The following is an 18259-nucleotide window of genomic DNA, read 5'->3' as shown; positions in this document are numbered from 1 at the left end:
ACTCACTTGGGTTATTGTGAAGGACAATGAAAGACACAGAGTATCTAGAACAGTGTTTAGCTGGATGACACATAAACAGCATCAGTTGCTTTGCATTTGCCCTAAAAATGGCCTCATATCACAGAGAATGTCCTGTGAGATGAGAGCATCTTTTAACAAAGTAGTATGCTGCCCCATCGCAAACACTCATTCGAAAGGTTAGAGGCTACAAGTTCTTGAAATTCCAAGAGTATGTTTGGAGGTGCCATCCAAAATCCCAGAAGGAGCTCTTATGGTTCATGAAGGCAGCAGAAGGTAGAGGGAAAGAGTCAAATATTGGTAAAAGGCTTCAGGGAAGAATAATGTACTGTTGGTGGGGTTTAGGTCATAAGTTAGAAATGAGTCCGCTCACTCACAGTTTCCAACACAGTTCACCTGGAAATTGTGTAGGTGGTGGATACACATTTTCTGGTGAGAATCAGTAACTACTGAACCAGAGGGTTGAAATTTGCACAAAAGAGGAAAAAATTGATCTCTTATAAGATCTTCCATGTCCTTAAAATTTTCACCAGATAAAGTTATCTGTGTTATTATTAATGAATATTCAGTTTGTTTCCAATTTTTTAGCAGTTCTGGGCAATACTGCCCTGAACATTCTTGTACATTCTCCTGTTCCACATGTGTAAGAGATTCTCCAGGAAAAAAAAAAACAAAAAAACCAAACTTCCTAAACGGGATGCTGCGATGAAATACAGGTGTGCCAAGATGCATTGATCCCCTCCACCCAGGAGAATCTGAGCATGGTCTGGGGTGCCATACTCCCTAACAAGGAGTATTCTTAATTATTATTTGCTGAGAATTCTTATCAAGAATGATTGCCACATTTTATCAGGTTTTTCCTCCTGCACCTGTAAAGGTGCTTCACTGATCCTTTCTGGTATGTTTGTTTTCTATTTCATTAATCATCTGGCTATTCTTTGCTGCCTTATGAAGATGTATACCTCACTCATTAATTTTTATGCATTTTTCTTTTCTCCTATAAGTATAGAAGCCTCCAAATTTCCCTCAGTTAACATGTTAACTACATCCCACAAGAATTGTATCTGCCATTTTTATTACTGTTTGTCTATAATATTTGCTACAGTCCATTCTGATTTTTGTGTTCTATCCCTAAGTTTTTAAAGTATGTTTTCATATTTCCAAATATATACGCATTTTTATGTTTCTATTATTGATTTCAGACCCAACTGCATTTTGACCAGAAGCTATGATCAGTAAGATGCCAATACTCTGAAATTTTTTGAACTTGCTTTTTGGTTTAAATGGTGGCATATTTTGATATTCCTAATGAACTTAAAAAGAACACACGTTTCAGATCGCTACATCTTCCCAAAAGCCCATATCAGTCCACAAACCTACATGATTGCCATCTTAAGGTTCTGATGGCTATCTTATGGTTATGAATTTTCAGGGTAATTTTTCTTTCTCTTTCTTCTCAATACAGCACTAAGATTCTAGCAGGCATGTTTTCTTTTCTTTTTTTTTTAATGTTTATTTCTGAGGCAGAGAGAGACAGAGCATGAGTGTGGGAGGGGCAGAGAGAGAGGGAGACACAGAATCCAAAGCAGGCTCCAGACTCTGAGCTGTCAGCACAGAGCCTGATGCGGGGCTCAAACTCACAAACTGTGAGATCTTGACCTAAGCTGAAGTCGGTCACTCAACCAACTGAGCCAACCAGGCACCCCAAGGCATGTTTTCTTATTACCCTGTTCTCTGCTGAGTTGAGGGTCACCCTTTCACTGAAGGAGTAACCCTCTGGGGTACCAGCTTTAGGCAGAGGAGTGGGTCCCCCACCTTGGGCAGTCTTTATCTCCTATCTCCTGAATTCCACAGGGCATCAAGAGATAAGCTCAGGGTCACTGTGGTTTGACAGATACTTCTGGAGGACAGCTGGCCTCTGTGCTTGCTTATCTCTTGGGATTCTCACTCACTTTATTTTGACATCTACAGTTTCATTACTTTTTGTGACATAGTGGTTTATTTTGAAAGGTGCTTCATGCTTCCTGGGTATGTTATGAAACAACAAAATCAAGGTTATATAGTATGATATGTATATTTAAGAAAGGGAGACACACATACACAAATGAACATATGGGAATTTATATGTGTGGATGTATGCCTGTTGTCTGGTATTTGCAGAAAGAAACATTGAAAGGATGAAAGAGAAACAATACATTGTCACCTGAATATGTTATGAAGTTTTTTGGTTTTTTTTTTTTTTTTGATGCTGGCAGTTTTCATTGGGAGAGTAAGTTCAGAGCATTTATTCCACCAGCTGGATATATAAGTAAGTTCTGATTCCCTTTTTACACATGTCTTATCTAGAGAATGGGCTCACCTGTGGCTCCTACTGAATCTCCTTTATATCAGTGTCTCAATAATAGAAGTTATCTCACCTTGAAGTTTCTTTTCAAGAAGTGGTTGTGCCAGATACCTCAGGGTTAACCTCTACCATTGTGGAGATAAAGAACATCAACTGTTTCCATGTGTTTATCAGCTCCAGCTCCATTACTATGCATTTTACTGGAGTACTTGATTGTCTTTTTCATCCCATCTGTGCAGTTGGCTATAATCTTTGTAGTTGCCCATCTGAGTCTCAACTATTCCTGATTCTTGCTTATCATATCAGTTGGACCTTAGTAGTTCTTTTCCCCTATTTCATCCATGGATGGGTGACCAGAAAGTAGAATAGACAGTTTCCCCTTTAGGGGCTCATCTTCCCTACACCCTACCCCCTCACAGTGCATACCACATTCCTAACCAGGCCCCCCACCGCCAGGACACTCTCAATGCAGTATGAAAAACACTTTCAAAAGAAGGCTGCTACCACCGGAAGCCATCCCCGGGCAATTTGGGTTCACTTAATGGGAAATAGAAGTGAACGAAAAAGTGATCATTTCCATTTCCATGTTTCAGTCATTGTTGAAACAGATCAAACAGAGATGCCTGAGAACTGAAAAGAGACAGAACCAGAAGAATGTGGCCTGATTGGTGTGGTTTCAGCCTGGAGGCACAGGGATGACACAGGGCATGACCCTGGGTGAAAGAGTCTGAGGATGTCAGGTCAGAGGCACCCCGCCCCATAAGCTGGTCTTCTGGGGGAAGACTCACATCCCAAAGATGACATGAGAGTAATTAGACGGGAGCTTATTAAGTAAGCTTTGAGGAAGGAAGAAGGGTGCATGGCTCCAAGGTGCAAGACAAGACCTGAATATCAGTTAAGACCAGCAAATAGTCTACTTCTCTATCCTGTGAATATGAATTTGCCAGAGGGAAGACGTACTTGGCCAAATGATTGTTGTTGAGATGCTTGAGATTCCACTAATGCATTTATTACTAGCGAAGACAAGAATGATTCTCCTGATTTGTTCTGCATCCCATGCTACTGTCCTATGGCTTTGTATGTCATGGCTGATCCAGAAGAGCAGCTTGGAGATTTTTCTCCACATGTCACCATCTTCCTTTTTCTTTCGATTTTTCTAGAATGATTAACCAAACATTTTACTCGACCAAACATTCATTGAATTCCTGCTGTATGCAGGCCTTGCTAGTGGACTTAGAAATGAAATTGTCTTTGACATTTAATCATTCGTCCATTCAACTATTAATTCCTTCAAAGGAGTATGCTATTATGCGTAATAAGTATTAAGAAAGGTTAAAAGCATTGTCTCTGGGGTCTTCATTGTCTGGCCTCACATTCTGGCTTGGCCACTTTTTGACCCTGGAAAAGTTACTAAAATTCTCTGAAGCTGATTTCTTCATCCGTAAAACCATAAAAATAATAGTAGCTGCCTCAGGGTAGTTGTAACTCTTAAATAATATTTTGCTTGTGAAGCCCCTGACCTATACATAGTACAAACTAAAAAGGTATAAGCCAGAATATATAATATTCTCAAAATGTTAAAATATATTGACAGAGAACAGATCCATAGGTGGCTGGGGTCAAGGTTGGGGAAGGGTGTGACTCTTAAGGGGGTAGCATTAGGGACTTTGTGGTAATGGAACTCTTCCGAATCCTGATTGCGGTAGAGGTTCCAGAAATGTGTCCATGTGGTAAAATTGCATGGTACAATACACCCCTCAAAAAATGAGTGGCTGGAAAAACTGGTGAAATCTGAATAGGTCTGTAGGTCTATAGTTTCGTTAACAGTACTGTGCCAATGTCAGTTTTCTGGTTTGAAAATGTACCATACTTGTGTAAGATGTTATCCTTGGGGAAAGCTGGGTGAAGGATACACAGGAACTCTCTGTATTATTTTTCAACTTCTTGCGAGTCTTTGATTATTTCAAAATAAAGAGCCAGGAAATAAACATAGAACGCGCCAAGGGAGATGTGAGGATGCAACAGAGAGGAAATCAACTGGTCCTTGCTCTCTCATCAAGTTCACATCCCACTGGGAAGAGAAACCAGTAATTACACAGTCACTTATTTCATCACGATTATGCCTAGCTTTATGAAGGAAAAACATAACGGGCTATGAGAGCACATGCAAGAAAAAGGGACAACTCAGGGGAGGCTTCTTGGAGCTTATGCTATTTCTGATCCCTTCTACATGGTAAGGATGAGCCGGGAGGGGTGGTGGGAGGCATTCCAGGCAGACGGGGCAGCAGATGAGGGGCCTGGAGAGCAGACGGAGCCTTCAGCAGCTTAGAGGGGCCAGCAAGTGAAAGCACACATAGGAGATAGTTAAATGGGCTCATGTTATAAGCAGAGGCCTGAAGTGGGTCAGGGAAAAAAGTAATTACTTTTGACGAGAAATTGTAGGGTTTTTTTTAGGTGGTGGGGACAGCTGCACAACTGATATCTAACATTTGATAGAGCTTGGATTTTGGGAAAAAATGTAGTGCATTTCAAGCTGCTATTACAAAAAGCAGAAAGGAATGGATACTTGGAAGTATGTGGTAAGTTTGGGAAACTATACATATTCTGTTGACTGGGTTCCTGGAAGAAGCTGGAAGAGAACTGGAAAGAGAATTTGGGACCAGATCACAAAGGGAGTTTTTATTTTATTCTGCAAGCAAGGGGGAGCCATTGGAAGTTTTAAACTGAGAAGTTCTTAAATGTTTTTAGTAAGATAACTCTGAGGCCAAGATAAAGCATGGATAGAATTTAAAGGAAACTGATGCCAGTGGCTCTAGCCAAGGGGCTATGGCAATAGTCCAGGACAGGGACAGCGTGGCCTGGAACCGGGGTAAAGGCAGTAGGTACTGGGAGCAGAGAATGACAGAGGAGCCTTTGTGAAAGTCAGCTCAAAAGGCAATGGTGACCTCGGATCCAGGAGCTTCACTTCTAGTGACTTATTCCTCTGAGGTACTCATGATTTGGGTGCATGAAAACACACACATCACAAAGCATTGCAGCATTATTGGAAATTGTACTATTTGTAATGAATATACATATGCATTAGTGAGTGCTTGAGTAATTATAGTGCATAATCATACAGTGTGGCACTATGAAGTGCTTAAGAAAACTGGGATATCACCTTAAAACTTTCTTAAGTTAAAAAACCATAGAAGATAGGAGCACGAGGGTGGCTCAGCCAGTTAAGTGTCTGACTCTTGGTTTCAGCTCAGGTCATGGCCTCATGATTTGTGAGCTCCACACTGGGCTCTGTCCTGACAGAACAGGGCCTTCTTGGAATTCTCTCTCTCCCTCTCTCTTTCCCAACCTCTCTGCCCCTCTCTCTCTAAATAAACTTAAAAAAAATTGCAGGAGACTAATCAAAGTATGATCTAATTTTCTAAAATAATTAATGGAATGCACTTTACATGCATAGGAAAAGACCTTTTAAGGGATTACGTATCCTTTTGACAATGACTGTCTATACAGGGCGAGATTACAAATAATTTTTACTTTTTATGCATTTCTCTATAGTGATGTATTAAGAATGTTTTCATGCTTAAATATGTCTGTCTGTTGTGCTTATCCATGCATGGCATGGTCTTAGATTGGGCTTCCTATGAACAGGCTCAGGGTTGGAGAGCACATGCAGAAGGGGGTTCTTGGGAGAAACACCTGTTCTGAAGTGAGGAAGACAGTAGCGGGTAGAAGGGGAGGATGGCCCACACTGCAGTCGTAACAGGCATCCTGGGACCTTAGAGTTTTCCTGAATGGAGACAGAGGGGCTGGGGGCTTGTTTCCTTGCATCAGTCAGTCGTTGGATTCAGACTTCCCCTGGGGAAGGGGCCTGACTTCGCGCAAGGCGGTTCCCAATGAGGGGGGATGCAGCTCAAGAGTGGCCAAAAACCAATATTCCCAACATCTGAGGGCTGGATGCATAGACCCTGAAGAGGGGATCAGGGAGAAGCACTACAGTATCCACCACAGTTACCTGATATGGGCATAAAAGCTGTTCTCTGACTTTGCAGTCGTTGTGAATAACCACACTCAGCTTACATGAATCAAAGATGAAGGATGAAAAATGGCGATCTCGGCGTGGCACAAAATTCAGTGAAATGAAATGTTTTTGACTTTAAAAAAAATCTTAGCAATTCGGACTAGAAAGCAATATATCCAGCCTGATGAAGGCACTTTCTCTAGCCTGCCCTTTCACTGAAGCTCTGACCCCTCAGGGCCCGCTCCCCCAATCTGCGTGGGCCCGAGGCCCAGCTCATCCATGCCCGTGGCCACCATGCAGGGAGCACTCTGATTCTAGTAGGGCCATTGGCCCCCAGGGCAGCCCCAGTTTCTGTGTTTGCTACTGTTCTGGTTTTGTCTCTGTTCTGTTCTTGTCCGTATGGGTCTTTTTCCCCCCCACTAACTCCCAGTGACTTCCCTTCCTTTCTTGTCTGCTCAGCAATACATTTGAAGGTATATTTGTTGTAATTTATTTAGCACCTAGTGTTTCCCAGTGGGAGGGTTTTTCGGTGTATCTAGTCCACAGCACTGCAGAAAGCTGACCCCCAACCATCTTAACCAAAGGCAGGTTTTCCTTTTGCTGCTTATAATGTGACTTTCAGCTTTATGTGGCTTTATATTTTTATACTTTATTTCTTAAACTCTCCCCTCTTATCTTGTCTGTCTTCTTTATTTAATCTCAAATTTTCATCTTTGACCTCATTTCTTTAATGGAGAATCATTTGATCATTAATTAATAACTTTTCTGGTTTGTCTTGTTCAGGTGCCTTTTGCCGGGGGAGGTCATAGTCCCCCTTCTCTCTCTCTCTCTCTCCCTTTTGTGGTATTTATGAATACATTCCATGCTATTTCTTTTCTTATGATTACTCATCCTCAAATGGGTGTGTTCTTTCTGAGCCAGCTCTTTGTGCAAGGACAGAAGTGAGCTAGGGCAGCTTGAATTTCTGCCTACTTTCCACCACCACCTCCTCTGGAGAGTGGCTACACTCATCTCTCTCTCCTTGACTCGTTTTGATCACAACCATTTTATATGGTGACGGGAAGCTTTGTGTTGGTCAGGTGAGCGTGCAGGCTGGCCACCGCAGATCCTTTCTTGTTTACCTAACATCCCCACATCCTGCTTCTCCAGAGATGATACGCTGGCCTGTTCCCACATTTAGCATCACCATTGCTGACACCTGAAGCCACGCAGGGATCAGAACGTCTCCCTGGTGCTCCCATGCATCTCAGACCTCCTCCTGTTCCCAGCAAGGGTCATTCAGTGTCCCTTAGAGTATGCCACCTGTAGCGATCTCTCTGTTCTGCTCGCTCGACCAGAGAAACCTTGGATCTTGTTTCTTCCATTAGAGTCTTGTCTCGTCCCGGCTCAATTTTCCCAATTCTTAGCAACCTGTCGAAAAGACTGATATTTGGATTACCAGTGTTTCCTACTGCATTGGCTTCACTTTGTTTCTCATTCTCCTTGTGTTTGGTTGATTTGGGGAACGAGAGCTTTTAGTACTTCCATCGTGATCCAGAAGTCCAGAGAAGGATTATTTCAGGGTGATAGAAGATTAATACAGGTGAAGGAGGGGCCAGCAGGTAGAAAGTCTGAGAAGAGATGGGCTGGAAGAATGACCCTGGAAAGAAGGGCTTCTCTTCCACACAGACAGGAGGACAAAAAACACGGAGAACATAAAAAAGGAATTTTAGGTTATTAGGAAGCAAATTGAAGGCTTGAAAGGGTACTTTCCCCTATGGGAGATGTAGAGCCTGACAGACATACAGGAAGCAGCAACACATCTTTATTCATTTACTCCGGGAAGTTTCATCACAAACATGCTATGTGCGAGGCAGTGGGGAAAAGGCTGCGAACAAGACAGACAGGTTCCTGTTTTTTGACACTTCACCTCCTCTTAAAGAGCCGGATAATGAACAAGTGAACAACAACAACAGCTTACTTTCTCTCAGGGTCTGTGATGGAAAATAACGTGCAGTGGAGCCAATGGCAAGGTCTCCCCCAAGGCCTGAAGGGACAGAGAATCCAGCCAGGTGAAAATGGGGTAAGAGAATTCCTGGCATTAAGAGTAGGAAATGCAAAGACCCTGAGGCAGGAAAGAGTTTAATGAGTTTTAGGAATGAATTGCCAGTCAGAGCCTAGGGAGCCAGAGAGAATGTGGTACAAGTGGAGGTCAGAGAGAAAGGCGGACGTCAAATCACATGGGCACCATGAGAGCTGGGTTTTTATTCTCACGTTATTTACTCAGTCAGAAGAGATAATTAAGAACTTAAATGTGGGTAAATATGGATATTTTTATTTACCTTAAATGGATAGGTAAATATAGTTGAAGGCTGTGAAAAAAGGCAGTGATGTGTGTTTTAGGAACGCTCTAAATGCAGATTCTGGTTTTAAGGTACTATGAGCATAATGTACAGAGTGAAAAATGTAATGGTGCTCATAGCCTCATAATTACAAGTAGAGGCATCTGGGTCATGGTTCCAGGAATGGATACTGGAGACTAACTGTACCCTGGAACAGAAGTTACTCTAACGTTCCAGAGGGGTCTGTGCTTCACTGAGCATTGCTGCGTTTGAGGGTGTGGCTGAGGGAGGTCAGCCAGGAAAGCACATAAGGACTTGGGATCTCCTAGACCTGGAGGGTAGGAAGACAAGGGCCTTGTCAAAATGAGACAGTCTGTCTCTGTGTGGGGACCATCAGAGACAAAGCCAGCTAGCACCCAGAACACACAGCTTATTCTCACGCTTTGTGTGTTTGGAAGGAGAAATCACAACTGGAAATACGTCTACATATTACCTCGCAGCACGTATTCCCAGGGAAAGAAGTGATGGGAAAGCAAATCATAACAAAGCAAGTCTGGAGGCAAAGTAATAGAGCCCAAAACAGAATTAAATTTTTTTTTCCCAATTGGTATTTGGTAAAGTCTGAGTACTAATAGATTAGCTTTTAAAGGAAACACACTTTCATAGGATCCTTTCCTGTTGAAGCTAAAGACTTTAAAGATGTATTCGTGTATTTCCTCCTTCCTTCCTTCAACAGTGGATGTTTGAGATCACATAAATGGCCTCTATAGACCAATCTGTAGATAAGTGACTTTTCTCTTTGGCCTCCTTCATGGTAAATTTCTCTGCAACAGCCTTTGTGCTCTAATCGGTTTTACTGAATTCCCACGAATTTCCCACTGATCAGTAAAGCTTCTTCTTAGAAGTGGACTAAAGCTGATTAACTTCGGCTTCTACTGATACCGTATAAGAGACTCCTTATAGAAGGAGGTGAAGTGTGGATCCAGTTTTCTTTCGCATTCATTGCTAATTGTTCCAGGGGTTCAAACGAGGCCTCAACGACCAGCTGTAACACAAGTACTTTGTCTGGGAAGTTTGAAGGACTAGAAAGTGCCTGAGCTCCTTCCACTCTCAGTTCAAGTACAGTATTCTGGTCCTGGCAGCGGGGAAGCAGCAGGTGCACGCGGAGGAATCACTGGCCACAACAGTGGAACGTTTCAGTAGCACTTGGCCTGTCCCAGAGAACCTATTTTTGTTTCATATTCATGCCCCGGTAGTAGAGTTCAAACTTATTTTGGGTTTGCTGATGACCATACTGTCAAGAGGACATCAGCGCATGGAGCCAAGAAACTGCCATCTGTGCCATGTTTATATCTCAAGAATTATTTAGAAGGCTGATCGCTCAGTTAGCTGGGCCTCTTGACCTTCTAGTGTGACGCTAAGAAAGGTGACTCATACTTTCTTGAAAGTCACTTCACTTGTAATGATCCATGCAGTCCCCTTAATATATGGTAGGGGTTAAAGGATTGATCCGATTGCACTGGTAAGTATTGACCCCACGATGCTTTCCCCGTGGTCGGGACACCATGAATGATCATTTATGGCGAACAGAAAGTAGCTCTCAGCAGTGGTGTGCTAGTAAGTAATTAACAACTGGCTCTCCAGGGAAAAAAATACGTGATTTGTAGCATTCGCTGATTTCCATGATGGAATATTAAGGACACTTCATAAATTCAAAACCTTCAATGAGATGGGAAAATTCCACAAAAGGCAAAAATGACTAAAAGTAACTCAAGAGAACACAGAAAGCCTGGAAACTCTATATGTATTAAAGAAATTGAATTCATTATTAAATCTGCTCATAACAAAACTTAGAAGTCCAGAAAGCTCCCCTAGAGAAGCATATCAAATAAGTAAGGAAGACAGAATACTAATTTTGCAGAGTCCCTCAGAAAATAGTGGAGGGAGCTTTTCCCGCTTTGTGTTTTGAAGTCACCATTGTCCTGGCACCAAAATTAGAAAAAGACATTATGAGGGCCACCCAGGTGGCTCAGTTGGCTAAGCATCCGACTCTCGATTTCAACTCAGGTCACGATCTCACGGTGGTGAGATTGAGCCCCGCATCCGGCTCCATGCTGACAGTGCGGAGCCTGATTGGGAGTCCCTCTCTCCCTCTCTGCCCCTCCCCTTCTCATGCTCTCTCTCTCTCTCAAAAATAAATAAGTAAACTTAAAAAAAAAAAGACACTGTGAGAAAATAAACCTAATTACAGATTGATACACTTAATAAAGACAAGAGAAAAATTCTTAACACAATGTCATTAAGTCAAATCCAGCAATATATAAAAATGATAATACCTAATGACCAGGTATTAAAGGTTGGTTTAACATTAAAAATCTATATAATTCATCATATCAACAGAATAAAGGAGAAGAGCTATCTGATCACCTGAGGCTTTACAGCAATATTATCTGAAAAAAATCAGTACTTGCTCATTACATACATAAATGTAGGATGGGAGAGATTTTCCTCAACATGATAAAAGGCATCTAAGAAAAACATGCAGCTAATAGCAAACGCACATGTTGAAAGGCTGAACACTTTCCTAAGATAGGGAAAAAAGCAAGGGTGTTCACTGTTCATCACTTCTAGGTAACATTGCGCTAAAGGTCATAGTGCAGTAAGAAAAGAAAAAGAAGTAAAAGGCATCCAAATTGTAAAGGAAGAAGAAAAGCTATCTTTATTTGCAGATCATGTACGTATAAAAATCTAGAATGATTTGTGAAAGAACTACTCAAACTATGTGAATTTAGCAAAGATAGAGGATATGGTGTCAATATACAAAAGTCATTTGTACCTTTTATATGCTAGCAACAAAGAATGTAAAAACAAATTTAATAATATCTACAGTAACATAAAAGCACATGAAATGTGATAGATTTAGTGATAGATTAGTGATAGATTTTTTAAAAAATATGTACAAGATCCTTTTCACTGAAAACTACAAACTGAGAAACCGAAGATCTAAATAAATGGAGACGTAAATTATGTTCCTGGGACAGAAGACTCAATATTGTTAAGATATCATTTCTCCGCAAATTGAACATATTGATTCAGTATAGTTGTAATCAGAATTCTAGGAGGATATTTTTGTAGAAATTAGCAAGCTGAGATTCTGAAATTTAAATGGAAATGCAAAGGACTGAAAATAGCCAGAACAATTTGGAAAAGAAGAGTGGAAGCAAACGCTAAGCAGAATTCTAAGTTGGCCCCAAGATGGCATCGCCTGTGGAGCAAGTATATAATCCCCTCCCCTTGAATGTGGGAGGGCACCTGTGACTGTGATGAAGATGTGCCCTATCGTCAGGTGACATTATATGGCAGAGGTGAAGGGATATCCACATATGGCTCTTTCCAGGATTGAAATAGCTTCATGCTTATATGTGGACTCCAGACCAAATGTAAAACTGGTTCTCACCCTTCAGAAGCAGATATGTCTTAACCACCTCTCAGGTCAGGGGCTATCCCCATTTATTGTGCGGTCAGTCCTCCAGATCAGACCCAGGCAGGAGGCCCACACAGGCCCTGAAGCACACTTTTGTCTCCTGGGGCAGGAAATTCTAAGATCGTGGTTTCCCAGGTCTGGAAAAGGAGGGCAGAGGCTCTAGATAGACCAGCCACTTGGCTCTGTGACTACCTTGCTCCATGGTGGGGGGAGGAGGCTCAAGGTGGCTGGAGTAGTGTCCAAAGTATGACATCTCAGGCTTTAATGTGGATATGAATGACCCCAGGGTCTTATTAAAATGCAGAAGCAGAATATATTAAGACAGGACCTGGCATTCAATGTATCTAGCAAGCTCTTGGGTAACATGGGGGCTGCTGATCCATGGGACCACATTTTGAGGAGCAATGCTACTTGAGTAGCAATCTTGGGGCTTAGATCTGAGAGCAGGTAACACTAATATTGAGTACATTTGGAGTATACAGTGGAATGAATAAACCAAAGTTGTGAATAATTTAAAAATTACTCATTGTGCTTGGAAAGATCATAATGATAGTTAACATTAATGGCTTGAGTTTTGTTTTTTTCTTTTCCATCTTGTGCATTTATCAACTAAGTGAGAATAGTTGACCCAAAAGCAGGATAAACAACTAGGGACCCCAATCTGGTATTGAAACTATGTGTGTAATCTATGGTTGCCTATTATAATTATCTTTCAATGTGTTTCATGAAGCAAGAAATGTTCATAACATCTTAGGTTTTAAGGGTGAACTTTTTTTAAAGGCTACTATTACCCATGTTGTAACTGACATACTTGGAAAAGAATTTTGGAACCTTTCTGATTACTAGCTTGTGGTATAACCACTGGGAGTTTTACGAAAAGTGGCATTAAAATATTTACTACTTTTATTAATAAAATGTGGGGGTGGAGATGACTTATAAGAAATGAGATAAAAAGTGTTTCTTTTTAATATTTATCTGCATTTTATCATGCTGTAGCATTTACTTTGAGATGTAACAGCTCTGCAGAGACTTTGAGCCCTGCCTCTGGGATTGTTTCCTTTTCCATGCTACATTTATTGACTGTGTACAAAAGCATTTGTGTTTTCTCTAAAATTCTAAGTTGAAGGTTAAGACCTTGGACCATTCATTTCTTTATTTAATCTGAACTTCTCTCACCATTAGTTTGAAGAAAGATAAGAGAATAAATTGAGTAGTCTACTCTCTTTTGATGTCTATGTTGCTGATGGGTCAAAATAAATCTCAGGAACCCAGATGAGCATGTAAATTATTCCAAGAGAATTAGGATTCTTGTGTTCCATACAATTTGCTCTCAGTGCAGCCAAAGCCCCTGCTTAGGCTATATAAATTAATACATTTGCAGGAAATGTGACTTTGGGACATTTTATATAGCAGTGATTTTAATGCTGTTAGTGGTGAAATGGAAACTTGAGAATGTGAAGATTAATTTAAACCACATGATGGGTTCAAGGAAAATACACTGCAGTTTCTTGAATGTGTGCTGACTCTGTACAGTGGGGAATGGGATCCAAAAAACCACCAGTGAACTTTTAAACTCTCTTGAGAGGATTCAAACCAACCCAATTAGCCCTAGAAGAGAGCTGTTCCAGATGACAGACACGATTTATCTTTCCCTCGAAAATAGATCCCTTTGCCTGAGAGAACACAATAGGGAGATCAAGGAAGGAAGAAGGACCCCACGCATTACCACTAATGGAATGAAGTTAGATCTCTCTTTCCAGTCATTAGCTGGTTTACTGATTCGCCTTTCACTGTAGACTACAGTTCTGTTGGGTTCTTTGAACAATGGATAACCAACAAATTGTATGTTGTGAATTTGAAATAAAGGATTTCTTTTCCCTTCCAGTTCGTTGTAGCGGTGTTCTGGATCATTTATGCCTATGACAGAGAGATGATTTACCCGAAGTTGCTTGATAATTTTATCCCAGGGTGGCTGAATCACGGAATGGTGAGTGGACTAAAACAAATAATTTCCTTTCATTAAAAAAAAAAAAATCTATTAGGGAGCTATTTTCTAATTTAGGCTTTCCATAGAATCTACCTAAATGGCAGTGAAATGATGGGGATTATGAGAGATTATAATTAGAGAAGAATGCTGAACGTAAATAAAAAACAACTTCCATGAAATTGAGTCACTATTAAAACTATGTAGAAGATGAACCCACAGTTTATAAGTTGTTGGTGTTGTTGGATAATACAACTAGCTTATTCCAGGATGAATTTAATTTCTGTGCCATTCAAAGACTTATCCCCTATTGGAGCCTGAGGATCTTTTCCAACCTATGCAACTATCGAGGGCCATTGTTCCCCACGTGAGTGGAATTGTGTTGGAAGCAACAATTCTCCTTGGAGAATTTCCCCAGGAGGAGCAGCAAGACTATTATTTTCCCTGGGAAATCTGCCGCAGGCATGGAGGCGGCCTTAGCAGTGGGTGCTGCCATGGCGGGCTGTCCCCATTGGAGCGCGTTTGCCTGGGACTGCTGGGTCTTTTCCTTCTTCTCAGTCTGATTCTTTCTGAAGCTTTAGCCATGGTGTCGTCTTCACATGTTTCAGAGCAAATCTTTTGGATGGTTTGCACATCACCTTATAAGATCTGAGGGTATATTTTCTTCAGAGAAATTTTGTCGTTGTCTTCTCGTTCTGCCTCTGGAATTGAGCGGTTTTGTTATTAACTAAGAAGCCTGCATTTTTTTGGTTACAGCAGTTTTTAGAATATGTCACTGGGTGCTCCTGGTGAAAAGGGCAACCCATCACAGAAATTATAGGGGAAAGAGGAGCTAGAAATTACACGTCATAGGTCCAAAATAACAGTTTCCTTTCTGCCCCCAATTTTGGTATATTTTGAGAAAAGTGGTGTGTACTAACAAACATTGCTGCGGGACTTTGATTAATCCTTTCCTAAGACAACTCATCACAAGTGGCACGACTCGGAAAACTGGCATTTTCTTTGAATCCAATTAGAGCCGCACTATTGAAGGATTAATGTGGCATCTCTGATTCAGTTCCAAACGAATAAGCTGGGTCTTGTCAGCTTCATGTAACCATCTAATGGACTTGATGTGGTTACTCTATGCCTCTCCAACTTTTGACTTTTCTTGAATGTGCAAAGCCTTTCGTAACCCCATGTCTTGGCAATCCTCTGCCCCAAATGCTCTTTCCATTCTTTCCTGGGGAACCCTTTCTCATCCTGCTCGCTTCTTTAACATCTCTCAGAAGCCCGTCCTCACCCCCATAGGCCAGATTAGCTCCCCTGTCAGTTACATTTGCAAAGGACCTTCAAGTCTCCATTAGACATGTCTGTATCCCCCCTCACTAAGTGTTCCTTCCTAGTGTAAAGCCTCCAGCTGCAAGCACTCTGCCCACCCACCTGGCATGTAGTAGGATCAAGACATGTTTGTTGGATTGATGAGTGAATTTAGTATATAGTCGTCCTCCCCCTTATCCAAGAGGGATCTGTTCCAAGATCCCCAGTGGATGCCTGAAACCACAGATAGTACCATACTGTGTTTTTTCCTATACGTACTTACATACCTATGATAAAGTTTAACTTATAAGTTAGGCACAGTAAGAAATGAACAATAATAACAGAATAGAACATATAACTACATAGTACTATACAGTAATAAAACTGTGAATGCTATTTCTCTCTCTTCATAATATCCTACTGTACTGTGCTCACACTTCTTGTGAAGATGTGAGATGATAAAATGCCTACACGATGAGATGACATGGGGTAAATGATGCAGGCATTGTGATGTAGCCTCAGGCTACTACTGATCTTCTGGCATCTGTTTCCAGGCTATGGTTTTCCTGGGTAACTGAAACTGTGAATAAGCGTTCGGGGGGCTACTGTAGCCAGTTTCCAGAATTGCTAGCCAGTCAGTAATAATAGCTGTTATTTTTTGAGAACCTACCGTGTGCTAGGTATTCTACAGTGGCTATACCATTTAATTTTCATAGTGGTGCTATGAACAAGAAATTGGTATCCCTTTCAGAAATGAAGAAACCAAGGCTCAAAGTTTCTGACACAAGGAGGGCCTTAACTGAGAACCAGTGGTTGCATCCTGCGCTATAGAAGCACAGTCCTTAACTATTAGGCTTATTGTCTACACCCCTCAAATGCACAATATTACCTTTAGGCCAGAGAATAAATCACAACCCTTGCAGATCCAAGTGCTAGTTAATGTTTCAAATGAATGGTTCTAAAGTACTGATGCAGTCATTAGAGGTACAACTGAACTCTCATCATTTCCCCTTGAGTCACTTTGATGGGTTGAATTCTCACTCTTGGAGACAAACACTACTTAGAAATTCAAGAACTTGAGTGATATGAATATTTCGGAAACAGAAAAGATAAATGAATCGGCATGTCAAATCCTCTAAGATAATAAGAGCTCCATAGAGTCTTTCCTCATGAGTTTTGTACTTTAGTAGGGATGAATGACCATTTCTCTGGTTTTCTTCATGTTCCAGTTCATGGTCTCAAAATTACTGACAAAGAAGTTGCCTGTATGGGGCTGAGGAATATTTTGCAATATTAATTGACATTACTCTAACTTTGTATAGATGTAACTTTAAGTAGGATACTGATTCCTTCGATTGGCTCTTAAAATATGAACATAAACTGCTGGAATCATGAATAATTTAATTTTTATAAAAATGTGTAAAAAATTTATGAAATACCAAAAACTCAAATAGGCATTTTCAACTTTATTTAAATTTTATTTAAAAGTTTAATAATAATTGTCATGTGTATTTTATTTCAAAATAGGTAATTTTGAATATTTTGTTTTAAAAGTATGAAAATAATTCAATTAATTTTTTTTACATTCATTTGAATGTTCACATTTTGATGAAGACATTCAAATTTTGTGTACTTGGATTATAACTACATTGTTTCTAATTAATGCATTACATTAGTAATATCAATAGAGCTTAAATTTTGTGAGTGTCCATTATAATAACGTATTCAGTGAATTTGCTGAAATGAAGGCAAGGAATTAAAATTTTAGAATATTTATATTTATATTATATTAAATAATATAATTTTTGTAATTTGTCACTCATAAATTTGTAATTTATAATTCTATAAGCCTTTATTTTTCTACTCATCCAATCACATAATTTTTATTTTGCTTTATGAAATATATATCTAACAATGTAGAAGGATAGAACATATTTTATTTAATATTTTGCTAGCTTAATTTATAATTTTTAAATATTTATGCAGATGGTGTATGGTCCTTAGGCTTTTGGTATTGTCTACCTAGAGTTTTATAACTACAAGAATTCCAAGAGACAGTGTACCCTGTTCTTACATGTAGAATCACACTCATTGCTTGAAGAGTCTCAACATCAGCTCTTAGGATCCAGAGCCCTGAACCACAAAACTGAAATGCAGTTTGTAAGTCTGTCATGGCACCATTTCAGAAGACGTCACCAAGTCCTTAGCCTTGAATTTATAACACTCAACTGCCCAGCACAAAATCAGTTAGAAAACAGACTCACAAGATCTAAAATTCAAAGGACTTTCCTTTTGATTTACACCAAAATACCCAAAAGTTAGACACAATTGGAACTAAAGGAAAGTATCCTGTCTCTTCTTTTCTGTTGTCTACTTCTTTTCTCTCAGCAAGCAATCTTAGAATTTTTTTTTTTGAAGAGAAGAGGAAACTGATAAATAGATGAGTTGCAACAGTAATACAACCTCACTAGTGTAACCACTAGCTTATCTCAGGGCTCCATTAAAATAGCACATGCACACACAAAATTTTAATTTATTACAATTAAAAATGTAAATCTATAAAATATAATACCTTTAGCTGGAGTCACTTCAGTAGCCAAAATCAAAAACTGTTCTATCCTTGCAGCCCTATTTCTTTTTGTATTTCCAGCCATTCGAACAGCACATGATGCCCACTAGGCATTCACTAAGTATTGGTGATAAAAAGGGTATTTGTGTGTTTGCTTTTGAAACTTGGAAGAATGTCATGCTTACATTTATATCTTCCTACCACCTTTCTTTCCCTCGGTCCACT

At 40.2% G+C, this 18259-nt stretch overlaps 1 protein-coding gene across 15 annotated transcripts in view; it reads left to right on the top strand.

The window, feature by feature from the left end:
- Positions 1 to 18259, top strand: part of AIG1 (androgen induced 1) — a 242098-nt gene that overhangs the window by 70744 nt on the left and 153095 nt on the right. For 13 of the 15 annotated variants that reach the window (XM_027056741.2, XM_027056744.2, XM_015061859.3 and 10 more), the window contains exon 3: positions 14068 to 14169. The exons of the other annotated variants lie outside the window; for them this stretch is intronic. In XM_027056741.2, the coding sequence (XP_026912542.1) occupies positions 14068 to 14169 (102 nt within the window). The remainder of the gene's footprint in view (positions 1 to 14067; positions 14170 to 18259) is intronic. 15 annotated transcript variants of the gene reach the window in all.

Source organism: Acinonyx jubatus, chromosome B2, assembly GCF_027475565.1.
Source record: "Acinonyx jubatus isolate Ajub_Pintada_27869175 chromosome B2, VMU_Ajub_asm_v1.0, whole genome shotgun sequence".
Taxonomy (NCBI): Eukaryota; Metazoa; Chordata; class Mammalia; order Carnivora; family Felidae; genus Acinonyx; species Acinonyx jubatus.
Note: the sequence above shows the minus strand (reverse complement) of the source record. Positions and strands in the feature narration are given on the sequence as shown.